This window comes from Chelonoidis abingdonii, chromosome 4 (assembly GCF_003597395.2).
Source record: "Chelonoidis abingdonii isolate Lonesome George chromosome 4, CheloAbing_2.0, whole genome shotgun sequence".
Classification (NCBI taxonomy): domain Eukaryota; kingdom Metazoa; phylum Chordata; order Testudines; family Testudinidae; genus Chelonoidis; species Chelonoidis abingdonii.
The window spans coordinates 151,023,829-151,051,140 of NC_133772.1; the positions used below are offsets into that span (position 1 = coordinate 151,023,829).

Genomic DNA, 27,312 nt, shown 5'->3' on the forward strand with positions numbered 1-27,312 from the left:
AATCCAATGCTATTGGATCCTCCAAACCTATTTTAGCCTATATACCTCTACCCTGAAAATAATGCTGTCCTCGGGAGCTAAAAATCTTACTGAGTTATAGGTGAAACCGTGTAATCTGGAATTTGCTTTGATCTACCGGAGTGCGCAGCCCCGTCTCCCCAGAGCACTGCTTTATCGCGTTATATCCAAATTCGTATTATATCGGGGTAGAGGTGTGTTAACTGTATGTATTCACAGCAGGAATACATTGCAGCACAAAACAAGAAAACAACATTTAGATCCACATCTTGCCCAGAATTCAAAAGGTTGCTGAGGAACATCAGCAGTAGCAATGCTCTAGGCGTTTCTGCCACACTGCTTTATCAAGTGATATACCAAAAGAGATGAAAAATTCAGTGCACACTAGGGTTCCTTGTGCTGGAAAATTTTCCATTTACACACAATATTTTCTAGTAGCAGAATACTCCTAGAGAAAGATTACCACCATTAGGACCACAAAATAACTGTGTGCGCAATGTTCTTCAAAACTGCTTTGTCTTGCTCCATTTCCTTTTGGAAACTCGGATGTCCTCATAACCCAATAGAGCTGAATCTAGCTGGAAGATAGCCTGGAGTAATGATAGCCGATGTCAGCTGATCCGTAATTCGAGACATAAACAAGTTAATCTCTGTTGTGTTGTACACCTCTTACAAACATAAGACCAAATCCTGCAAGTTACTTATATGGCCAGATTTTTAAAAGGTATTTACATCCTTTGGTGCCTAGTACTATTTTCAAAAGCGCTTAAATGCCTAATTTCCACTGAAGTCAATGGGAGTTAGGCACTTTTGAAAAGGCACCTAGTGGGAGTTTGGTACCTTGGCGTTTCTGAAAATACCACAAGGTGCTAATCTTTGAGTTTAGGCACTTCAATACCTTTAACAATCCAGCCCTTAGTGCTGTTGAACATCAGGCTATCGATGGCCCTGAACTCCTGTTTATTTCAATAGGAACCAACTGCCCATATTACTTCACGGGACGCCTCTGGCCCCTTGCAGGGTCAGGCTCACAGGTTGCCTGTCTACAAATTGATGCATAATGCAAACAAACAATCATATATTTCAGTCCATCCATAGAAGTGAAGCTCATATAAATAACATTCAACAAGATTCTGAACTAGATTTGGAAATCAAAAACATATAGCTGTATGAAGGGGTCAAGAGTACAATTTTCACTTACTAATGTTTCTCTATTTTTCCTCTGTGAGATAGTAAAAACACAGAGAAATTATGTTTTTACAAGCAATAAAAAATAATCAAGCTAGAACATTAAAACGTGCATTTAAAAAGAAATGCATAAACAACTTAACCATATTTTATTTGACTGGATCTTATTTAGACAGCTTGCACATTCCATAACCCCACTGGTTCTTGTTCTTGCCAAAGGATAAAAGGACAGAAGAACATAGTCCACTCAAAAAAGCAGTCCAATATTTTGAGATACACTTGATATTTTTAGCTACCCACCTGAGCCCTGAACTCCAATATAATTTATGGTTGCATTTCTAAAAAACCTGAAAACCTGGTAACGTAGCACTCCGTTTTAGTGATGTCTTGTGGTGCACTGAAACTGTGATGTGCTATGCAATGCCAATTAGATTAGTGGTGAGCCTGACAGTCATAACTTTTTTTCTTTTTTAAGCACTGTAATGCACACATCTCTGACATGTCAGCCAATAATAGTATTTCAGGCAATATAAAGTTAAACATAAAAGTGACTTAATACCAACTCCTTAGTTTAGATTTGTCAATGCAAAAGGGGCAGGGAGCATGTCTTGGCAACAAAGACAAAGAACCCCAAGAAACCCTGATTATGCCTTTTTTTGCTAGACTCTATTTGAAGTACTATTTGAACTGTTTTCATGTTAATGACATTCTCATCTTGTTGCAAATTCATGACATCCCCCCCATGCAACAAAGTGAGACTACCAGTTTTTTGAATACCAATATGTACAGCTTCAGTATCTTCTGTAGTGAATGCTGTGTGATACAGTAGCAATATTAGACTATTGTAGACAGCACACTTTTAAAAGAAAGTTGCACCCATTTTGCTCAGCATTCTGAAAGTTTGCATGGTGAGAACCACTTCTTGCCATGGCTAGACGGAATTGTATTTGAATTTTGCTCAAAAGTGGTATTTGTGCAACAGCCTGTATGAGCTATTGTAAGCTAGGTTTTAATCTGCTTTTAATATTTAAATAGTAGGTGTTTTCAAATTTGACCAGCAAAGGACTTCTCTTTTGCTGTTTTTTAAACAATGGAACAAGACAGACTGGTTTGCAATTTCCAACACTGGACCCCCTACATAGTCTCCAATAGTTGGTAACAGGACATGAAGTATCTCCTCTCTGGATATTAGTGCCAAATGAACCAAAGCAGTTATTTGATAGGACACCAAAACACCTATTGGAAACAAGTTTGTGGTGACGGTTCAGTTTCTAGTGGACTGAAGTCCATATCACTGAAATCTTAACCACAATTGGCACCTATTGACAGTATATTCACAAGAGGCCAAGCAACGATTGATAAAGCAGTTAACAATATTCTTATCCCTAGAAGTTTTTGAATCAGAACAAGCATGAATTACATTACAGGGCAGTATGGTAGAAACATGCACTGCCGCTGACCATAACATACCTGTTCTGCAAATAAGAGTCTTCAATTTACATTGATTCTGGCACCATTTTAGAGGATTCGTTTCATTTTAGAAATGGAAAAAGTGAAAAGCACAAATGGTGTCCACAAGCAGAGAACTTCCACGTGCCAATTTTAATTTAAAAAAAAAAAAATCTTTATTTTCAAATACAATTCACAATTTGTACATGGTGAGAAATGCCTGTCACCATGTGAACGTTCATCTGTGCAAAATAAGGCTGGCTTTCCTTTAAATCCAGTTTTCCTGCAAGGGGATCTTTTCCAAACATTACAGGAGGTAGGGTTTTTAAATGTACAGTAATTATAACAATTAAAAAACATGACTAACCAAACCCTAAAAACACAGTGTAATAAGGCAAATCTGAAGATTACACTCAGTACAGAAGAGCAGACTCATTGAGAGTTCATCCTTTTTTCATGGGTTGCCTAGGTTCTTCCACTTATATAAATAAACCAATGTCATCTTTTTTCAGGATGAAATACAGTCCATTTATAAAGTTGGTCATATATCACACTGGTCAATGAGGACAGCATAAACACAGCATTACCGCTGAACAAGTTAATGGCTTTTGGTAAGACCTATGTATCCCATTTAAAAAAGGGAAGTCCCTTCCCTGCTACATTTATTTTAAAGGGGCAGGGCGGAAAAAAAAGACCCCTCCCCCCAATAACTTATCTCAAATAAGTTTTGAGAAGGTGAGAGCAGCTAAAAATGGATACAATACACCTTGACATTTATTTCAAAGATCTAGAACCGAAGATTGAAGCATTTTAGAACACTGAAGCAAAGCAACCTGAATCCAAATCAAAGTGAAAAAATTGTTCTACTTTAAAATAGCTGTTCCTCAGAGCATCTAGCGATAATTTTGATTAAATAAAATCATACCAATTTACATTAATTTTCTATATATTTTTTAAAATCCCTCTTTTAAAGAAAAAGTGCATCCAAAACCAGCAGAGATTTACTGGTGACATCAGGTTCTTTTTTTAGCAGCTACTCAAGGTTTTTCAAAATAGCATAACACTTCTTGCTATAAGAAAAGATGGGCCTTTCAAACTCTTTTCTGGGAGAAGAATCCAAATTATAAAAATCTGAAATAATTTATTATCAAATTCAGAATTTAAATAAAAGCAGAAGTTTGCTTGCAAAGACAATTGAAAAAAGTAAAAGAAAAAAAGCATGCACTCAAATTAGAGGTGAAGACAAATATACTTATCTATACAGGCACTGGCAGACGCAATTTAATTGTTACTGTTACTCATTGTAACACACACCCCACCCTACAATACATTTTTTCATTCACTAATCACTGAGGTACCAATATTTAAGAATGGAAAATTCAATATTGAAAATAAAACCTAAAATTGAAGCCTTTTCCAGAAAACTATGGCAAGTTTTGTATGAAATGTTAGTATACTTATAGAATTTTACAATCTACATTGGCTTTTTTCTGGAACCAAGCGTTGCGTTCCACATACAGTTTCTTTGATCAAGTGTTCACTATGTATGTAATAGTGTCAGTAGACTTGCAAATGAATGAACATATCTTGGCTATCAACTGGCACATCTTGCTGGTACCAAAAGAACTCGAAGTTTGAAGCAATCTGTTTTAATTCAGAACAAATGCGCCATGCCAAAGTGCAACAAATATGTGCGACACTCAATGAGACACTGACAGATAAGAGCTGCATGGAAATTACGAAGTCCACCTGCAAAGCAATTCTGTACAAATTGCATTGCATGCAAAGGACAACTCTGTGTTGTTGGGAAGTCAGTTGATTGATGTGATGGTTTCTTTTAACGCAGCCACAGTTTAAGACGCAGTGCATCAACTCCATTTAAATAGTATCTGAACAGCCTCTTATCTCGCACAAAACCAAGATTTTCATAAAGTTTCAAAGCAGACTTGTTTGTGATCTCTGTTTCCAAGACAACCTTTAAAGACAATGAAAAAAATAAGTCAATTTTGAGAAGAGTTGCATTGTTTCAGAAAAATTATTTACACAGCAATCTGTTCGGTTTTAAAACTCTTCTAGATTAATCGACTAATGGGCCAGGGCCAGTTTACCCATAAACAATTTGTTGATTTAATGAACAGAAAAACTAAATTTTGTCCAAATAGAACCCAATTTTTAAAAATGTTGCAGTTATTCAACATCGATTAAAATTTTGTGCAATCAAATTTCATCTGTTTGCTGTATTGCTTCAATCAAGTATTTGATATTTGGAATTTATTATTCAAATTGAATGGTTAGATACCTAAGTCACATGGTACACTTTCAGATCTTTCAAAGAATGCTCTAACCTTTGTAAACTAATTACACTTTGCCCAAAACAAGTTCAGCTACGTGATTAAACAGATATGGCAATAGAGCCAAGTTTAGCTTTCCATGAACGTTTGTTAGAACAAATATTTACATGAACATTTTTTATGTATAGAAAAAGTAGTACAAACTCAAATCAAAGTTCAGGCAGATCCTAGACCCCTAAAATGGCTGCTTTCTGCTGTATTGAGAATTTGAATGTGGAAGGAAGCTTGGGTGAAAGTGATCATGAAATGGTAGAGTTCATGATTCTAAAGAACGATAGGAGGGAGAACAGTAAAATAAAGAAAATGGATTTCAAGAAGGCACTTTAGCAAACTCAAGGAATTGGTAGGCAAGGTCCCATGGGAAGCAAGTCTAAGGGGAAAAACAACTGAAGAGAACTGGCAGTTCTTCAAAGAACATTCTTATGGGCACAAGAGCAAACTACCCCACTGCATAGGAAAGAAAGTATGGTATGAGACCATCCCAGCTTAACCAGGCGAAATCTTTAGTGATCTAAAAATCAAGAGAGAGTCCTACAAAAAGTGGAAACTAGGTCAAATTACAGAGGATGAATATGAACAAATAACACAAGTATGTAGGGACAAAATTACAAAGGCCAAAGCACAAAACGAGATCAAACTAGCTAGAGACATACGGGGAACAAGAAAACATTCTACAACTACATTAGAAGCAAGAGGAAGACCAAGGATAGGTCAATGACGGGGGGTGGGGGAGAGGAGGGGGTTGGACAACAACAGAAAATGTGGAAATGGAAGAGGTTCTTAATGACTTCTTTGTTTCAGTTTTCATCAGGAAGGTTGGGGGCAATTGGATATCTAACATAGTGGATGCCAGTGAAAATGAGGTAGGATCAGAGGCTAAAATAGGGAAAGAACAAGTTAAAAATTACAAGTTAGATGTCTTCAAGTCACCAGGGCCTGATGAAATGCATCCTTGAATACTCAAGGAGCTGACTCAGAAGATAGCTGAGCCATTGGCAATTATCTTTGAAAAGTTATGGAAGACGAGAGAGATTCCAGAAGACTGGAAATGGCAATTATAGTGCCAATCTATAAAAAGGGAAATAAGGGCAACCTGGCAAATTACAGACCACTCAGCTTAACTTCTGTACCCAGAAAGATAATGGGGCAAATAATTAAGGAATCAATCTGCAAACATCTAGAAGATAATAAGGTGATAAGTAACAGTCAGCAAGGATTTGTCAAGAACAAATCGTATCAAACTGACCTGATAGCTTTCTTTGACAGGGTAATAAGCCCTGTGGATGGGGGAAGTGGTAGACGTGGTATATCTTGACTTTACTAAAGCTTTTGATACTGTCTCGCATGACGTTCTCATAAACAAACTAGGGAAATGCAACCTAGATGGAGCTATTCTAAGGTAGGTGCATAACCGGTTGGAAAACCAGTCATCAGTGGTTCACAGTCATGCTGGAAGGGCACAATGAGTGGGGTCCCACTGGGATCAGTTCTGGGTCCAGTTCTGTTCAATATCTTCATTGATGATTTAGATAATGGCATAGAGAGTACACTTATAAAGTTTGCAGACAATATCAAGCTGGAAGGGGTTGCAAGTGCTTTGGAGGATAGGATTACAATTCAAAATGATCTGGACAAACAGGAGAAATGGTCTGAAGTTCTTATTGCATTTGTAAATAGGATGAAATTCAAAGTACTGCACTTAGGAAGGAACAATCAGTTGCACATGTACAAAATGGGAAATGACTGTCTAGGAAGGAGTACTGCAGAAAGGGATCTGGGGATCATAGTGGACCATAAGCTAAATATTAGTCAACAGTATCACACTGTTGCCCAAAAAAAAAAAAGTGAATACCATTCTGGAGTGTATTAGCAGGAGTGTTGTAAGCAAGATACGAGAAGTAATTCTTCCACTCTACTTCGTGCTGATTAGGCCTCAGCTGGAGCATTATGTCCAGTTCTGGGCGCCACATTTCAGGAAAGATGTTGAGAACTTGGAGAAAATCCAGAGAAGGGCAACAAAAATTATTAAAAGTCTAGAAAACATGACCTAAGAGGGAAGATTGAAAAAATTAGGTTTGTTCAGTCTGGAAAAGAGAAGACTGAGAGGGGACATGATAATTTTCAAGTACATAAAAGGTTGTTAAAGGAGGATGGAAAAAATTGTTCTTCTTAACATTTGATGATACGACAAGAAGCAATGGGCTTAAATTGCAGCAAGAGAGGTTTAGATTGGACATTAGGAAAAACTTCCTAACTATCAGGGTGGTTAAGCACTGGAATAAGTTACCTAGGGAGATTGTAGAATCTCTACTGGAGATTAAGAGCAGGATAGACAAACATGTCAGAGATGGTCTAGATAATACTTAGTCCTGTCATGAGTGCAGGGGACTGGATTAGATTCTATATAGGGAAATTCCCAAGTGTCACACAGTTTGCCCTACACCACTCCCAGACACTCCTGACATTGGTTGAGCATGGAGAGCTGTTTTTTTCTATTCCTTTGTGCTCTGGCAATTGCTGGATGTGGAAAGGCCCCCTGGAAAGTATGGCAGCCATGTATAATTTACAGCAAACCTGAGCCTGGCCCAAGTTACACTGAGAGCCACATTGGCCCCAGTCACGGAGGAGTACAAAGGTGTCATAAAGTCAGCATTGGTTCCACTCTTCTTTCCCTTTTTTCAGCTGCACTGAGCAGAGCACTGGCACATCAGAGAATCTAGCCCTCATCTAAATTTATAAAATATACACACTTTCACAAAATTCATCCAAAACTCAAGTGGATCTTATTTTAACATTAAAAATGGTTTGTGTATGCACAAGAACACACAATATTTGCTCATCAAAATGAAAATGACAAGTTCTTCAGATTACAGATTAATCCATGATCAAGTGAATTTACATATTAAATACAAAAAAGCATTTAATACTAAAATGATGTGCATGCTATAGAGACCACGGAATTAAAGCAACATTTTGCACAATATTTGCAGGAAACTAGGAATCAGCTGTTTTGTTGAAGCTCAAGAAAGAGCTTCTAACGCTGTCCAACCGTAGCATTTCACATCCACTTTGCACAGGTAGAAATGGTTACACATAATACAAGGCAATGGAAAAGACAGGGCCCAAAAGTATGAGCAGCCACTTTAATTTACTTAAAATGTGCTCACCGTGAACTCTGAATGCATATATTAAAACGTAATACATATCCATTCAATTTATATGTTTGACTAATGGCCAAATCTAAAACATCTCCGACCACATATTCCAGCCATTCATTCCCACCTTAATCCCCTCACAAATAAACCACATTCTGAGATAGACACAGCAGGAAAATTAAAAGGAAGAGAAGGCTAAAATAATTCAATTTTTTAAATAAGCAAAGACAAACTGATGTAAAATAAAAAACAAAAATAATATCATCCATGGTAATTAAAACATGGTGGTCAGTTTGCGGTATCTATATTTGGGAGACATGTTAATTCAATTCTAAGCCTCCTGGAAGAATTAGACATTGAGTTTCTGGTTTTCAGTACACCTTGTTACTTCACTGGAATCATATCATCAGGACTTCTGACTGGGCTCATTAGTACTACCATATTAACTTGAATTGATTAAATAAACATTGACTCAATCACTTATTGAAATAGTAGTAACTTAGAACTAAAGAATCAATCCTTATTTTCTACTTAATTACAACTAAAAGCCTTAAATTGCATCTGAGCTCAGATTAAAGCCAAGCATTGTAGAGGTCAGGAACTATGACCCACATAAGTAACATTGAGCAGGAAGCTCCTTGTCTTTTGAAATCTGTCTACAAACAGCATTCATTCTCACTAAAGTTTAGCAACTTGGTGGAGTAATATAACATGTCTGTGTCCAGTTTCAACTTTGCATATTCATGACGACTTGCAAGCAGCTCCAAAGGGCTGCCAACCACACCTGCAAGTCACTTATTTAAGAGTGGTTAAATGTTGAAATTCAGGTTTGCTGGAATCCCAGTACTTCAGTTCTCCATTCTCCAAGACGCAATGAAATAGACAATATTGAAGTACACTTGTTTACATCAGACCATAAGAAGGGATAGATAGTGTCATACAAAGTGAAAATTACTGAAAAAATTAAATAAGGCAGGGAGCTCTGATTTTAAGAATGCCAGCTTTTCCAGGGTCGATAAGTAAAACAAAAAGGCTGACTTCTGATGCTCTACAAAGCAACAGCAGCTCTATCTAGGTTCTTTTATAACACACATCACCATGGAATCTCAGGGTTTAAGTATTTTTGTCCCCATTTTACAGATGGAAAAACTGATGGGGATAGATTAAATAATTAGAAGTACAGCAAATTACTGGTTCATCCAAGAATAGAACTCTGGCCTCGTTATTCCTAGCCAGTGCCTTGGCCACTGGACCATGCCATCTCATTACTATTGATACTTCCAGTTTAGAAGGTTAGTGTAATCTTGTGTAATTTTAACCTTCAATTAAATATAAAACTGATCAACTATACTGCTGGAAAAAGCTTAATATTAAACACTGAATAAACTAGATATATGTATCTTGCAGACAAGAAGGACCTAAGTCACCCTGCTTGAAGAAACGATATGCAAGTGATACTGGAATGTATCTCTGTACATAATCAAGAAGCCCAATTACATTCTCTTGGTTGTTTTTGTTCATGTTTCATTTGGTTTGGAGGGGTGTGGCTGTGCAAAGACTTGTCCCATTCCTGTATTCAGTTTCAAATGCAAGACTGTGTGTTCAGCGTTCCCACTCACTTCTGTCCTAGACCATCTCCTACAACCAATATGTTTTCGATGTACAAGTATGCCTGTTAATTCTTTTAATAACCCAGAATCATCATCTCCTCCGTCCCTCTGCATGAGTCCAGATGCATAAAGTTTCTGAAGAAAGTTCACATTTCCTATGAATAATCTGAACTATTTCATGATATCATACATCATCCAACACATACAATAAAAAGGCCACATTATGATGCAACATTTCATGCAACTAGATTCCTGGACTCTCAAGTTTTGCCGACAAAGTTGTGATCCCAGTGAGATAAATAAAGTGTCACACTTTATTATTTAGTACGTGTATTTATGATGCTAAAGACCAACCTAGCTGGTAATAGCATTCATGGTGACTTTCAGCTGTGTTTCAGTGAGGCTGCTTGTGAAAAGCTGCAATTCCTTTTCACATTTTGTATAAGCAATTTTCTTTCCTAACTTTCAGAAAAATTATGAAAATGTTAAGTATTTTTAGCATGTACTGCCAATTTATTTTGATTAGTTAGCAGTTATTCAGTGCTATGAAGATGTAAGACACTGTGCAAGTACTAAATGTTATACGTAGATTACTATGAAAGATTAGACGTTAATGAGCAAACCATTTTTTGCTTTAAAGAATCAAATTCCCTCAAGAAGTGAAAACAAATCTACAAGATGGCCCTAAGTGCTGCAATTTTTCAGCCAGATCTGCATTAAGGGGAGTTTTCAAACACAGAGTGGTTCAGTGGCCAACTCCCAGTGAAAGTCATTGAAAATACTCTTCCAAGATATTTTACTAATGAAATGCTTATAGCACCTAAGCAGTTGAGTGTTCATGAACTCAAAAAGAGACACATATTTGACTTTTTATCAAACCATTGAGTTTTCACTTTTAGCACAGTTTGGGGCTATGCAAATACAGTCACAGTAATTCATGTAATTATGTAATTCAGAGGCATAGCTTTTAAAATTGTTTCTGGTAGACCACATTTTCTACAGATTGCTCTCAGATCACGTCAATAAATTATGCTAATTTACCATAATCTATGATAAACTTTGCCTCATTTAGGTCCCCAAGATCTTTAGTCCACAATCTTGAATTATCATCATCAAAATTCAGTATCATTAAGTATCTCAGGAAACCATAATGTCAAAAATTACATTAGTGAAATTTAGAGACTTGCCAGAATGTTAAATTTACACACATGGACACTAATTTCAGGGTTTCTCAAACATGGGCCGCTTGTGTAGGGAAAGCCCCTGGCGCGGGCCAGTGTGTTTTCCTGCCCCGTGAGCAGGTCTGGCCAATTGTGGCTCCCACTGGCCGCCGATTGCTGCTCTGGGCCAATGGGACCTGCTGGAAGTGGCACGGGGCTGCACCACTTCCAGCAGGTCCCATTGGCCCGGAGCTGCGATCAGCCAGACCTGCGGACGCGGCAGGTAAACACACCGGTCCGGCCCGCCAGGAGCTTTCCCTACACAAGCGGCGACCCCTGTTTGAGAAACTCTGCTAATTTGGACTTAAATTTTACTTCTATCTCAAAATGGCCTTTTGACCAAAGTATGTTAAGCACAAAATGCCTTAGGCCATGTCTTCACTTACTGGAAATCGACGCTGCTGTGATCAACGCAGAGAGGGTTGATCTAATGGGTCTGGTGAAGACCCATTAAATCGACAGCAGCGCGCTCTCCAATCTGCTCCATCAGAATGAGAAGAGTAAGTTAAGCCCATGGGAGCATGTCGACGCAGCACAGGGTAGACACCATGGCAAGTTGACCTAAGCTACATTGACTCCAGTTACGTTATTCATGTAGCTGGAGTAGCGTAACTTAGATCGACTTACCACAGTACTGTAGACGAGGCTTCAAATAGCCTATTCTACCTTGGAACTTTGTATGTTTACCTAGTTCGTTATTACCGGAAAGCAAAACAGATGAAACTTTTTACAGCTACCATTATGCTGTTGCAGCAAACTTTCAAACACCACGAATGGGCACCACCATATACTTTAGGTACTAAATGTATATCACAGTTCACCTACTGTTTCCTAAAATCTACCCTTTGCACTTCAATACTTTGAAAGGTGTTGTACAAACTTGTTAGATTACTTGCTCAAGTATTATGGGAACATGGTATTTTTGTCACCTTTGTTCCATGGTAAGATTTACAGATAAAGTTTCAAAGATGCATCTAAACATATTTAAGTGGGTGAACAAACAGGCACTTGGGAAAACTTGATGTTTGCACGTGGGACAACATGCTAATTTTTCAAGCATGCTTTTGAACAAAAATAAGATTTTTTACATTTCTCTCCCTTACTGTTCACCATTCTGAAAAGCAGCAGTGAAACTGAACAATATTTGTTAATTTCTCTTTGCCACTGATTGGAAAAAAACCTAACAGCAGCAGAGGTACTGCAGCAATCTATAGGCTCAGGAAGACAAGCTCTAATGCTGCATCATTTCATACTTGCTTGGCTATGTACCAATCATAAGGACTAGAAACTTAAATAAGAATTAAAAAAACTTAAATTTTGCAGAAATGGGTGGTATGGGCTTCCTCGCTCATCAGAGGAAGCTTCCCACTCTCCAGTGATGAGTAGGTCTGTGGATTTTTCCAATCCGGGTCATGAGCGAAAACTTTTCTGAAATATATCAGGAGGTTCAAGTAGCCAAAGTTGTTATTGCTGCACCACAAGCATCTGGAGGAAGTCACCTACACACCTACACCCAGACTTAGTGCCAAGGAAAAGAAAAAATATCAAGACATATTTGCTATATTACTGTAGATATTATTATGCGATATTAACATAAATAAACTACATCACAATGAAACCTAGAATGCAGCACATTTTACAGGACAGTTTGAAAAGTATATAATTGACCAAACATGGAAATTTATACATGCAGCAGAGGGGCATAGCATTTAACAAAAATGAAATGTGTTAAATTTGGGTCCATGTGTTGAGGAACTTGTAGTTAACATTAAATTTTACACAGTGAGAAATAGAAACAATAAGGGGTATGGGACAAGGAATATAAAGATTACAACAGGAAAACCTCATGAGAGGTACTTAATATCATGTATGGGCTTGTTAGTTCCTCTCATTTAAAAAAAAAAATCATTTATTAATGAAGAAGGATGGTTAGCGCACTAGCCTGTGACTCAGAAGATGATGTTACAACTCCCTGCCGTGCTACAAATTTCCAGTGTGACCTTGGGCACTTATCTGGGTCTCAGTTCCCCATCTAGAAAATGGCGATAATTGCACTTCCTATATCACAAGGCTGTTGTGACAAATACCATAGTAGCTAAGATCCTCTCAATCTTTAATGTGACAGGGGAAATATTGCTATCTATCTGTAAATGGTGATCATATTCAAGGTCATACTGGAGATCAGCAATGGAAGACTGATAAAAATGAGGAAGTACTGAAGAGGTATTACTGAAGAAGTATTTGAACAAGGAGAGGGATATATAGTGACAGGATTGGGAAGTATATTTCAAGAATAGAGGAAAACATGGGACAAGACATGGAGCTGCTTATGGGAAAAGGAAATGGAGACTTATCAAACTTCATTAAGTTGCCAAAGCATAGGTCATAAGCAGGCATGTGACAGAAAAGGACATGCAGTTAGATCAGAGCTCTGAAGGGCCCTGGGGAGAAGGAGGGTTTCAATGAACTATAGAACAAAATCTGAAGACCACTCAAGGAGGTGGTAGAGGTAAGAGCTGTGGAGGAGGACAACTATTTTAGCAGAAGCACATGAGTTATAACTGAGAGGCACAATCCCAGAAATGAGAGGGCCAGAGGAAGAGGATGTAGTAATTGAGATGAGAGCTGACCATGGCATAGTCCAAGATATTGGCAATAAGGATGAGGGGAAAAACAAGGAACAAGTTTTCAAAAGGATTATACAAAAAGTGGCAGAGTTTATCAGTAGCCTTGATTTGGAGAGAGAGATACAAAATTTAATATATCCTAGAAGGGATTTTTTTGTTTTGTTTTTTAAAGAAAACCTGAAATTTTTAGTTCAAATTTCCATAACATACCTAAATACTTCATTAGCAGGGTGCACAGCTAATCAGGATATCCTAGAAAGATCAAAGGACTGGCTAACCTCCCTGAGGAACTATGACGACGATTTAGTGTTTTAAAATCACTTACATTAAGGACAACAGGTTCATGGTTCTATACCGTTGAGTGAAGGAAAGAGTGTTAAGGAATAGATAGCTGGAATAAACAGAGCAGCCTGTGAAGAACCTTATTCTCTTCCTCTCTTATTTTTCCTCTTCACCCAATCATATTAAGACTACATTAGTTACTTCTAATATAGTCAAATAGAACTCATAAGTTTTCATCTAGTTAGAAGAATTTTGCAAAAAAGATACAAAGGGATATTAACAAAACGTAAGATATAGAAAGTAAAGTTTGATTTTATGATACTGCAATAGTTTTACTAAATTCTTTGAAGAGAATATACACAATCACTTCTATGATTTTGTGATAATTCTGTGTTATTGGGAAGCACTCTCTAGAGATTTCTTTTGGACAATTCGATGATACTCTGATAAGACCATGTTTTACAGTATTACAGTTGATACTGTTTCAGTATTTAACCTCACATATCCTGAATGCAATGAAGAATTAGGTACAATAACCAACTCAAATTCCAAAACAAATTCTCTCTGTTCAACACTGGCCTTTATTCTGTTTGGGAGCCAGGAGCACATGAATCAAACTTCAGTAGATGTATCTAACTGTTTAGTGTAGTAAATATCAAAAAAGTGTTAAATCTTATTATTTGTACATTATGTTATAGTTAACTAAACTTAAGTTTGAAAAAATACTCCTCAGTTTGTCTTTTTGAAGGTATCCCATCTCCTACAATAAATGGAAGAGTTGCTTACAAGAAAATCAAGTGTCTAAAAGAATGCCTATAAAAGAAATCCATGGGTATGGAGAAGAACACAAACACTGCACAGAGTACTTCCTCAAAATTTTTGAGCACCTATAGAAACTTACCTCATCACAATCTCCTTCAACCATGGCATAAATAGCTTTCTTAACCAAATCTGTACCTGGAAAATAGAGTAATAAAGTAAAATACAGGTATAGATTTTTTAAAGAGATTTACAGATGACTAATTTTATTATTATATTCACATATTCCATTTCAATGCACAGCACAGTGGCATATAACAGTCACTATATCTGAAACTGAACTGCACATTCACTGTTTGCTTTCAAGGTTTTGCATTAAAATTGCCTTTAAACATATACTAACTATTCTGTGTTTGCAAAGACTTCTACATGCCACCCATGAGAATATAATAGGTCTAGAGGTATTATATAACATATACAAGCTTCTCCTTGGAATCTGAAGGTCTTTTCTTTGCCAGGATGGTGTTATAAAACAGGCTTCTCATGTTTAAAAATATCCTCATATTTTACATAATAAAGATAAATTTCGAGACTTGTTTAAGTCTCTTTTGTTGCACTTATGTTTGGAGTCCCTCTTTGAGCATATTTGAGGAACATTTCTCTCGCAAAAGGATTGCCCTTTAAGAAAAGAAAAAAAACACTCTGAAACTATCTATAGATTGTATGTTTAAAGTAGCAACTAAATCATAGAATATCAGGGTTGGAAGGCACCTCAGGAGATCATCTAGTCTAACCCCCTGCTCAAAGCAGGACCAGTCCCCAGATTTTTGCCCCTGACCCCTAGATGGCCACCCCAGGAATTGAACTAACAACCCTAGGTTAAGCAGCAGGCCAATGCTCAAACAACTGAGCTATCCCTCCCCCCATAGACATAGAGGATGAAATTTCACCTCTTACAAAAAGTTTGATATATGCTAGAGACATGAAAAGGTAAATCTCCTGAGTGATGGTACTCTTTGTGGGGGGAAAAAACATCTTGAGAGGTACTGAGGGAAGGTACTTTGGATTTGCTTCACTTTAAAAAGAAGTGAAGCCAGTGCTACTCTGATGTTGCATGACCAGGATACAGGAGGGGCAGAGAAGGGGAGAAGTCATGCAGAGACTGCATGCTTTGTGGTCATAAATGTAGCACTAGTTGGCATCCCCTTGTGTTCCCAAGCATCTGGGTGCCTCCTGCATGACAGTGCTCGAGGGAAAGGAGCGAGAGTGATCTCCCTGTATCCTTTCCCCTACATACTATTGTGACTATATAAGGACAGTCATTATTGGCCCCAAACTTGAAAGCCTATGTAGGTCAGACATTGGCAAAATTTTGCATTTATAAAAACCAAGACTACATTCAAGATTGTTTGTGCACTTGCGGTGAAACTTGTTTTGATGTTGTGTCATATTTGGAGGAGCTGCAGGAAGAGAAAGGGGAGGAGAAGCACAACAGAAATATTTTACGATACTGCCCTATATTTTTCTGTTACAAGTCATGCTCTCTGTCCTCCATAACCAAAACAGACTTTAAAACATATAGGAAGCAAGAGTCTGCTCTATAACAAATTCGTAGCAAAGCATATCCTTGTCCTGAAATGCTGACATACACATTTTAAGTTTCAAAAGTACTTGCAAAATAGAAGATAATGTTTCAGGATGGCTTATTAAAAAAGTAGTTCAACGTTGATTTGGTAAGTGAAGATAACAAGGAAGAAATTCCTGGCATGGATGTTAAGGAAACTGTCCAACAAACTATCTCAAATTTGGTTGACCTCGTAAGAGGAGAGATTTTTTTAAGTATACATGCTGTAATTAACTATACTTATGGCTCCCCAAAGGGCAGCATGTGGCACATTTGATCAAGAGGAGCCACAGGAAGAATTTAGTAAAGCAGCTCACCCGGATCGTGAGTAGGAAGTTGGGAATAGGTTTATGTGCAAACACGGCTACACAAGTTATCCATTTCTTTTGCTATTTGGCACTGACATTTTACAAAAGAAATTGAGGTCGCAGGGTATCTTTCATTTCAGACTTATGCCAAATTTACCAATTATTCAATACACCCAAGAATTTAAGTGCACATCAAGAACTCTCCAGGAAGGTAGCAAGTACGTGTTGCTTTTCTAGACTTGGTTTTGGGGAGACTGCTACCACCAGAAAATAGGACTTTTCTTGGGTAAACAGTCTCCTAGTTAAAAAAAGGTCAAGTAAAAAATGAAATAAAATTGTTCTTCATTTTTCATTGGAAAACTAACTAGAATTAGTTATTGCAACGCCAAAGTTGTAAAATACAATATTTGACACAATAGTAAGCGCATACAGTCTCCAAATAACTTCAAGTTATTCTGAATTAAAGAAAAAAGCTTTCTAGGAAAACAATCTTTTACCTCTGCAGAAGCCTGTTATTTTTGTGGCAATGTTCTATTCCAAAAGTTACAACCATCCCAACAGGGTTATTAGAATTTGAATAAGAACATGGAGAGGCTATTCTTACCAATGCCTTTTCTTCTGTATTTGGAATCCACTGCTAACATGGCTATATAACCTCTGCGGAACATCTTTTTGTGCATATCCAACTTGCAGACGATGGCACCTACACACTCCTCACCTACCATGGCCTTAAAGACAAACATATATCTATGTACATTCTAAGTATGCGATATACAATGAATACCAACAACAAAAAAGTGAATTTGTTTGCCTTTTAAATTACAATCTTACATACACAAAAGTAACAAATAATAGCTTGCACTATAAAATTATATATACAGTTCAAACATATATCCAAAGTACAGATGGGAAACTTTATCAACATCACTCTTTATAGTGTTTCTCAAAGTGACATAAACAGAATTTACCATCATCCCTCACAGAACTCCAATGGGAGCGGAATTTGTATACAAGACAAGCCTCTAGAAATAGGTCCTTCAATCTAAAAATAAAGTCATGGCAGCCTGAGTAAAGTTAAGAGTATAAATAGGCTTAGAAGGACTAGATTTTTATCAATAATTTCACTGTACACATGGAAGCTGACAAAAATATTTCCATCAATAACAATCTAAATGGTACAACTAGGCAAAGCAAAAACAAAACAAAACAAAAACACCCCACTGCTTGAGAACTTTCATTTATGGATATTTCCGTTGTATATTTTGACATGTTATGTTGAAAATCTATGTTTTAATAGTCTAAGAGTCTACTGTCATTTAATAATTGCTTGACATTCCCCACCCCATTATTCCTTGCATCTGTGAAAATTTAAATAGATAAAAATAAGATGTTTAAAAATAAACATTGATATTATCCATCAAAATTATAAAAAATCCAACTGAATTCTGTCAAGACTAAGCAAATAAACTACAAACTGAATTTATTTGTGCATGCAATTTCCATGTTTGTTTACAAAAGCTATGAAAAATTATACTTGTTTTCAGGTTTCTGTTAGCAACTTTTTAACCCCAAGAATATAATGGCTCCTATGAAACCTTTATGTTTTATCTTTAACAAGCGTCACTTTTCATTCCAGTAACAAGGATGAGAAACCATTCAGACAAAATTATTTTTTTACCAGTAATTTCATGCATTTCAAGTACCTTTACTTCAGAGTTCTCATTTACTTAAGAATTCCTCATTGACAGTTAGTCCCAGTGACATTTGTCATGAAAGGCATGGTCATGACGACTTAGTCACTCTGAAATACTTTATATTATGAAATGTTAAATGTATATTAAATAAACAGAGTGATTATAATTGCTAACTGCATTCACACAGATTTAACATGAAATATATTGGGCCAGAGAAGAAAAAAATAATGTGTTCCTTGAAGAATTAGATGGGGGGAGAAATCACAATCCTTTATTTATGACATTACAGCCTGCAGCAAGGACGGGACTGATGTCACAAATGCAGTAGGATAATGTCTAAGTAGAAAAAGTCCTTTCATAGAATCAAAGAATATCAGGGTTGGAAGGGACCAGAGGGGGTCATCTAGCCCAACCCCCTGTTTAAAGCAGGACCAATTCCTAACTAAATCATCCCAGCCAGGGCTTTGTCAAGCCTGACCTTAAAAACCTTTCTTCCCATTTTTATATATATAAATTCACTCGCCAGGAGCCCCCATTGAAGGAGAGGTGCAGCAACTGAGAAATTAGCAGTGGTTTCAGAGTAGCTCCATGACATAGGGGGAAAGATTTTATTCCCTTGACTACAACACTTTATTCAGACTGTGTGCACAGAATATTTGGGCCCAAAGTGCATCAAGCACTGAAAGAAGTTTCTAAATTAAACTTAGCAAGAATAACCTTTTTCTTAATGTATCCAAGAGAACTTGTCTACAATTTAGATAAATGGCTTTAAAAAGATGCGTTTAAAAAATGAGGGGGAGGGAGGGAGGATACTTTTGAGATATAACACATGCTACAAGTTGTTTTGCTTCGCATTTCATAATTTAAACAAGCAAATCAAGTTGGTTGCTTTCCATTTCTTTTCAAGAAAAAACACCTCATCAACACTAAGACCTAATATGCCAAGTTTCAGCCCAAGGCAAGTTTTGTATATCTCAGCTCAGGCCCTGAGAAACAAAGCAATACAGTAAAACTGTTTTATCGGCATGTTGGGGAACTAGTGGGTGCTGGTAAGTGAAAAATGACAGTTAATTAAGAGGAAGGGAGTTTGAACGCAAGGGGGGGGCACGGAGTGCAGCGCAGGTGTGCAGGCACAAAGAGTTTGTGGGAGTAGGAAGGGACTCGAGGCAGTGGGTTGGGGCGTGCTCACCTTGGGCAGCTACTCACAAGCGGCGACTTATCCTAGTTGCTCCTAAGCAGAGGCAGCTCCATGCACTGCCCCCACCCTGTCCCGAGTGCTAGCTCTGCAGCTCCCATTGGCTGGGAACCACGGTCAATGGGAGCTGCGGGGACAGCACCTGCGGGTGGAGGCAGTGAGCAGAGCTGCCTGCTGTGCCTCCACCTACGAGCAGCCAGGACAGGTCGCCACCTGCAGGGAGCTGCCCGAGGTGAGCAGCCCCCGGATCTGGCAGCCCGCACCTCTGCCATGCCTCAACCCGCTGCCCCGAGTCCCCTCCCACACCCAAACTCCCTCCCAGAGCCCGCACTCCACACTCCAACTCCCTGCCAGCCCTGCACCAACCAGACTATACATTGGAATTTCAATTAAAATCAGAAATGTCGGTTTATAGAGCTTTTACTGTATATTGGAAGAACTGAGACTCTTAAATAGTGCTGCTACTATTATGCAGAGTACCTGATGTGATCTCATACTTTGATTTAAAGCAAACACACACCTCTTGCCTTTAAAAGAACACAATGGTGCAAATTACTGTTCACCTAGAATCATACAGAAAACTTTATAGATAACATACTTGATACATGTTGAGAGAAGTGAAATTCAATATAAACAGAAAATAATGAATGTATACACCAACATTCTACTGGCTAGAAATAGTGTTCATTTTTATTTAAAAATAAAACTGCGTTACTGATCTAGCAATTCAGTGACACAAAACTGCAGATTCACTGATCTTTGTGGTTATTGTCAGAAAATAGTGTTAAGTAACAAAGTGGTATTGCACAAGTTTTTCAGAAGACCTTTTCCTGCAGTTCTTAGACAAGGTTCTCGGTGACTCCAGTAGCATTCTGCTTGCATAAGGACTGCAGGATCAGGCCCTTATTTCCCTTTTCCCTCTTAAAGGTGAGAAGCCTACTCCAGCATGTAAAATTAACAGTTTAGTTCACTGGCATTCTGAAGAGGAAAGTGGAAACAGCCTAAATGAAAACAGACTGAACCAAAATGAAATTTCCATACAGGATCATTTCAAAGCAAATGATTAAGAGCCAAATTCTGCTTTCAAATACGGGAATGCAGATCCCAGTGAAATCACATGCAAGTTTTTAAGAGCAGATTTTGGCCCCAAGATACTAACTATTAAGTATTTCCAGTACTAAAGGTATTTGTACTGAGAGATTATTTTTCAGACCTACATTAGTCTAAATCTCAAAGAGTTTTAACTTGCATAGATTCAATTTAATCATCTGTTACCTGTTTTTTTTAAGCAAGAAAATTTAAATATTTAACCGAAGAGATTATTTCATCTCATCCACATATTGCAAGTTGTTATTACACTGTCTACATTTTGCCTCACAAGCGTCTACATATGGATTGGAATATTAACTAAAATAAAAACCCAATTAAGTCTTGAAACCAAAGGCCAGAAGTACCTTTCGGAGCCACATGATATGGTCTCAGGTTTTGCTAAAATATCATCAACCGTGCAAACAGAAGAAGGATGGCCCAGCGGTTAGGGCACTAGCCTGGGACTTGAGAGCTCTGCCACAGACTTCTTGTCTGTCCTTGGGAGAGTCACTTAGTCTTTCTGCATCTCAGTTCCTCCATCTGTAAAATGTGGCTAACAGCACTTTCCTACCTCACAAAGGCATTGTGAAGACAAACATATTAAAGACTGAGAGGTGCTCAGATACAGTGCTGGGGACCATACAAGTACCTTAGATAGACAGAAGCAACAGACAAAGTATTTCAGTTAAAAAAGTAACAAGCTCTGGGAGGAACCTCTGTTCTTAACTGAGTTAAGTTGAAATACAAAAAGAAATCGTTGTGGTAGAGTGCAAGACTTGCAGTCAGGTGTTCTAGGATCTATTCCTGGCTCTGCAGTGACCTTGCTATGAAGGTTTGGACAATTTCCTGGCCTCTCTATGCTTCAGTTTCAATGCCTTAGTTTTTCCCAGTGAAAAGTAAGGAATACTTTTCTGAAAGGGATCTTATGTTAATGTAAAATGCTTTGAGATCCTTGGATGGAATATGATACAGAAGAGCAATATATTAATAGTAAATCACAAAAATCTCAATTATAATCATCAGGGATTTATATCCAAACACCTCTAGTCTCTTTACTGGAAGTATAAAAAAAAAATTACTTTTAGAACGTGTAGAATTCAGTTTAAACAGAACTCCGACTACTGCTAACAACATGAAGCTGAGAACCCCATAGAAGCACAGAACTTGAGTAGGATCTATAGCTGATTTTTATTGGTTTTTTTGGTTGTTTTTTTTTGGGGGGGGGGGGGGGATTTGCAAAAGGTATCAATAATCAGAAGGAAATCTACTTCTATATATTAAGCAACATGTCCTATTTTACCAAATTTTAGGAATAGACCAGGGTTCGCTTAGCTTGCCCTTTATAAACTAAAATAAACACCTTCCCTAAGCCCTCTAATGGCAGCCATAAATGGGAGAAGTTTTGTAACTTTAACCATGCCAAAACTAAAAAGTTAAAAAGGAGCCACAATTTTTTTGAAATATACAAAATTGTGAGTATGATGGATGAACTTGTTCTAATTAAAGATGTTTCGCATAAGACTGAACTGGGGAAAAACATGTGGTCTTAAGTCGTTTTTGATTGACAAATGATTGTCATACTTCATTTTTAATTTCCACCACTGAAGAGAAACTGGACTCTGAGAGATGAGAACAAAAAAAATTACACTTTCAAGGCATCTGCAGCTTAAGATGGATGCCTCCTTTATCAGCGATAGCCACAAATCCGAGTTCCTACCTAAAGTCAGTTGTTGGGTCTTGTCATAGGCCAAGACTGTCAGTTTGACACGTCTCTCCTATGACAAATCAACCTGTGGAATTCTTTGTCAGAGGATGTTGTGAAGGCCAAGACTACTGTATAACAGGGTTCAAAAAGAACTAGATAAATTCATGGAGGATAGGCCCATCAATGGCTATTAGCCAGGATGGGGTCCCTAGCCTCTGTTTGCCAGAAGCTGGGAATGGGCAACAGGGGATGGATCACTTGATAATTACCTATTCTGATCATTCCACGTGGGGCACCTGGCATTGGCCACGGTCGGAAGACAGGATACTGGGCTAGATGGCCCTTTGGTCTGACCCAGTGTGGTCATTCTTATGACTTGCACTAGCCTAGTCAATGCAGACAAATCAATAACATGCTGGATGAAAGAACCGGTGATCCAACTCTCCCCCCACCCCCTCCAAAGCCAGTTACAGGACTGTATTCCTAGCTGAGTTTTAAGTTCCCTCAGTTTTTAATTTATACATTCTTGACTGGTTTCTTACAGCTTATAAATTTGAAATAAGGGCAAATAACTCAACGTTTCTCTTTGCGCTCATGATGGCCAATTTCCATGTGCTGTACATTAGGAACCATGCATGCAGCATTCCTAGTCCACTCCCAAAGAGAAAGTTCTGCTTATTTAGGTGCCCAAACACGTCAACTAGTTAGGATAAGCATGTTGCCCAATATGCTGAAGGTTTCAGCAAGGGATGATTCAGGAAAACATGCCATCTTGGTCTTAACTGAGAGTCGACTTAGCACTTTATCATGTGAAAGCCACCTCCCTTCAGCATGAAAGAAGTTGCTGGTGAAAGGAACCCATCAGAACAATGGAAACAGTCAGGTATTCACTGGACAACTTTTAAGAAATTCACTTCTCTATAAGTTTCTTAAACGAGTGGTGCAATCTTTGTGGAATTTTCTTAACTTCCAAGTTCTTGCTGTAGGAAAAACAACAAAGCGATGAAGCATTAGATGTGATGTTTTGGGTCTGCAGGACTAGGTCTCTATTCTTTCCTGTTGTCATCTTGACACTGCTCACGCAAATTACAATAGAATGCTCCCCACAAATGTGGAAATCTTTGATTCCTGAAATGTCTCAAATATGCATTTGTCTGTTGTGTATACATGGCTCAACTTTACAGAAAAGCAAGTCTTCAACAGACCCTTTAAAAACAAACCTCACAAATGCTAAAATCTGTGCTGCATCAGAGGCATCAATTGATTCAGCACATTGAAAGGCTTATGAAGTCTCTTTTCCCAAGTTTTGAAAGTAGTTGCTCTTGAACATCCTCATCCATGTTACTAATACAACACGAAACAAACTTATTTGATAAAGGCAGTTTTCAATTTGTTAACTGCATTAGACTAACATTTGAAGCCACAAGTATATGGTTTTCCACAACTGTATGTGCTTTACATTGTGGTGATTCAGAGATACGAAATCTGAAGGATATCTGTATCAACATTGCCAGTTTGAGTACTCAAGTCTTGTTGTTTTTTTAAGGCTTCAAGTTTTCTCAAAACACACTCTTAAAGATAAACCTGAGGTTCCTTCTTTCCCCTTTGATGTTGCAATCAATTTAAAGACTTTAGAGCTCCACAGCCAGCACTTCAGAGCACTCTACATGCTGGTTTTGAATCCACTGATGTAAACCCATGTCTCATGTGTCACATTCCCACATTTTCTTTGAGAATGTCACTGAATAACTTGCCACTGTCCTTCTCACGAAGCAGTCTTCCTAAATCATTCCTTGGCAAGAACTGAGCTCCACAGACTAAACAACACATCTTCTATGATCATGCAATGCTCAACATTCCCTTCTGGTCTGATTTCTGCTGACACATCCAGAGTCCCAATTCAGCGCTGTGTGCACATATGGATACTTGAGTTTCATGGCACACAAGCGTTTTTAATAGAACTTGTTTTGTATAAGGTAAATCTAGACACACCCAAGTACAGACTTCATACTATTTTATCAGAAGAACATCCTGCACTACTCTGCATCGAACCACTAACTGAGGTTCTTACATTCAACAATATGATGGTCCAAACAGAATATACTATTATAAGACTTCTGTTGCGTATTCATTTTTACCAATTTCACATGTTTTGCGCAACTTCCCATAACCCCGCTGTACCCCCTTGTAGAGGTCATAAGACCCAGAGTTTTGGAAACCCTAGGACAAACCACTAAATGATGCCCAAGTTTAACACTGAAAATATAAGCACATAAGCACCAGTAATCCATAGTAAAGGTATAGTCACATCTTAGTCCTATGTAATAATAATTATTCCTGAGTGAATATTTGCAAGCCACGTGGGATTAACGAATAGAACTCTACATAAAGGAGAAGAGTTTAATAACTTATCAGAAAGAACTTCTGCCTCCACAAAATTAGTTACACCCTGTCTGTAGTGTAATAGCTAGTCTTTAAACTGTTCCCAAAAGATCCATAAAATGTTTTTCCTTCTTTTACATATACAAATGTTGGCTTTCCTTGTGTAAAATGAAAATTACCTATTATCAAGGACAATGTTTACAGGATCAAGGCCAGTCACTTACACACATACTTTGTTTTAAATGTAAGTATTCACGTGCATAAAGTTAAATGTGTGAAGAAATGTCTGCAGGATTGAGGCACAAATGTTTCTCTAGAGAACTTACATATGGGACTCATATCCATATGATTAGTGTATAACACTAAACTTTTCATTATTAAAAAGGCTTTAGAACTTACTAACGTTTTCTTTAAGATAAAGAAGTTCAAGCCACTGACAAAGGCAGATTAATGAACTATTAGTTTAATATAGCAGGCAGGAAACAAGATTGGATGTGTTATTACCACAGTATTTGGACATAGCATGACTATCATGTTTTTACAAATACTGTGACTTTTACACTAGAAGATAAATGTATTTTGTGTTTCATTTTCTACTTGTTTTGCAGATAAAAAGTCTGATGTTTGCAAAACCTTCAATTCCATGAAATCTGGCCATCTCATTACATTTACAATGTAACTAAGACTATATCTTACAAGCCAACTGCTGTGCAAAGCAGTCCAAAGTATCTTGAAGAAAGTTATCAAATTAATTCACAAGACTTGCTAGTTAAGTACTGTTATTTCAACTTTACCAGAGTGGAAACTGAGGCAGAAAATGAAGAAATGAACTGCAAGAGGTCACAAAGAAAATCAGTGTCAACGGCTCTACCTGAATCATTCATTTATGACTGTAACTATGTATGTATACTTTCTGTACTGTCTACACAAAGCACCACAGGTACGCTGGGCACATCACTGCTAAATAAGAAAGGGTATTTCCAGATTTCTCTCCATCCCATGATCATGAAAAGCATCAGTTGGCAGTTCAAGCTTCCCCATAAATTCCACCCACTTCCAACCTGCTCCCTCTATCCCAGACCCTTCCCAATGTCTTCCCTCCTCCCCTGCCACTTACCAAAAAGCAAAGCTGTGGCCAGTTGTGGATAAAATACCTATACGTGTAAATGGAGTAGGGTTCAGACAGATCTTTGGTGATCAGTCTCATGATATCGGGCATCTGCAGCTCGGACTCATACCGGACGTATCGTATCGTTAGGTCCTCCTCGGGAGGAGAGTCCGTTCCCGAGCCTTTCAAACTGCAGGCTGCAGCTAAGGATGTGGAGAGCAGCAGCAGGGACTCCTCCTCCTCCTCCCCTTCATCCCCCTCCTCCGGCTCGTCCTCCTCCAGGCCAAGCCCCCCAGCCAGTCCATTGCGGGCTGCAGTGGCAGTCGCAGGCTGCCTCCTGTCCCCTGTGGCTGCCGGGGGCGCAGTCCTCGCCTGGGGCTCCGGGAGGCGGTTGGGGAGGGGGGACGAGCAAGAGGCTGCGACAGGCGGCGGCTGTCCGGAGCCCATTGTTTTGCCGGCTCGCTTGTTTTCCGGCCCCTCGGCCCCCTCCGAGCTCAGGATCTTGCTCTTGAGGGAGGCTCGGAGGTGCCGCAGCTCGGGGCTGATGAGGCCGTTGAGCTGGTGGTTGTGATGCGGCGGGTGGTGGTGGTGGAGGGGGCGGTGCTGCTGCTGCGGCCCCCCCTTGCCGCCGCCTCGCGGCTGCTCCTGGCCGCCCTCCTCTTCCTCCTCCTCATCCAGGGCCCCGGGGCAAGCGGTGGCCCCCCCTCCTCCGGGGAAGGGGGAGAGGGCGTCCCCCGGCGGGGCGAGGAGGCTGCTCGGCCCGGGAGGTACCTCGGCCATATCCTAGAAGAGAGACCGACACAGACCCAGAGAAAAGGAGAACGTGAGACGGGGCAGCCGCTTCCCGGGCCGGGCCGGGCCGGGCCGGGCCGGGGCGGCGGGGAGCGAACAAAGGTAGAGCCAGCCCCCGGCCCCGCCTCACATCGCTGCCGCCGCCAGCGGCGGCTGCCCGGGCTCGTGACCCTGCCGCCCGGCCGCTTCCCCCTCGCGGCCTCCTCCCTCCCCCCGGCCACTAACCCCAGCGTCTCGTCAGCTCCTCCTCGGTTCCCACTCTCCACTCATCCAGCGGCCGGAAAGCGAGCCCGCCGCTGTCGTACCCACGGCAAAGTTTCCTGTCAGGCGTTGCGACACTTCTCTGCCTGGCGGCTGGCCCTGACGACGGACGGGCGGAGGCTGGAGCCGCGTGACACCTAGAGAGGCCTCGGCCTGGGCGGGGACTGGGGCTGGGCAGCGCCTGCGTGTGGCGTCACTTGTTAGTCTTTAGAGAAGCTGCGAGGCACTGGGCTTCTCGTCCGCGATGGGGCACGTCCCGCCGTTATCCGTAGCGCCCACTCCCTCGTAGCCCTGGGGCACGTCCCGCCGTTATACCTAGCACCCCTCCTCCCCCCGCAGCCCTGGGGCACGTCCCGCCGTTATACCTAGCACCCCTCCCCGCCGCAGCCCCTGGCACGTCCCGCCCCGTTATACCTAGCACCTACCTCCCCCCGTAACGCGTCAGCCCTGAATGGGCACATGAGTCAAATATTAGAAGGGTACGTGCGCGTTATA

General features: G+C 39.4%; 1 protein-coding gene across 4 annotated transcripts; it reads right to left on the reverse strand.

The window, feature by feature from the left end:
- Positions 1-1,320: 1,320 nt before the first annotated feature.
- Positions 1,321-26,904, reverse strand: NAA30 (N-alpha-acetyltransferase 30, NatC catalytic subunit). 4 transcript variants are annotated; one of them, XM_032769211.2, is made up of 5 exons: positions 26,782-26,890; positions 25,774-26,547; positions 17,196-17,319; positions 14,802-14,857; positions 1,321-4,630 (listed from the first exon to the last, which is right to left on the reverse strand). In XM_032769211.2, exons 2-5 carry the CDS (start codon positions 26,542-26,544, stop codon positions 4,493-4,495), a joined length of 1,089 nt encoding a protein of 362 aa, XP_032625102.1. In that variant the 5' UTR covers positions 26,545-26,547; positions 26,782-26,890; the 3' UTR covers positions 1,321-4,492. The 4 variants fall into 4 exon arrangements, with proteins under 4 accessions (XP_032625102.1, XP_032625103.1, XP_074921877.1 ...); XM_032769213.2 differs by lacking the exon at positions 1,321-4,630 and adding an exon at positions 12,323-12,419 and having other exon boundaries at positions 26,782-26,895; XM_032769212.2 differs by lacking the exon at positions 26,782-26,890 and having other exon boundaries at positions 25,774-26,771.
- Positions 26,905-27,312: the final 408 nt, after the last annotated feature.

What these genes read in the sequence shown, in the direction of transcription:
- NAA30 (XM_032769211.2), bottom strand. Translation starts at nt 26,544, where the DNA reads ATGGCCGAGGTACCTCCCGGGCCGAGCAGCCTCCTCGCCCCGCCGGGG. An exon ending in GGCCACAGCTTTGCTTTTTG is followed by an intron (nt 17,320 to 25,773) that starts GTAAGTGGCAGG and finishes TTTGTCTTTAAG; the next exon opens with GCCATGGTAGGTGAGGAGTG. An exon ending in ATACAGAAGAAAAGGCATTG is followed by an intron (nt 14,858 to 17,195) that starts GTAAGAATAGCC and finishes TCTATTTTCCAG; the next exon opens with GTACAGATTTGGTTAAGAAA.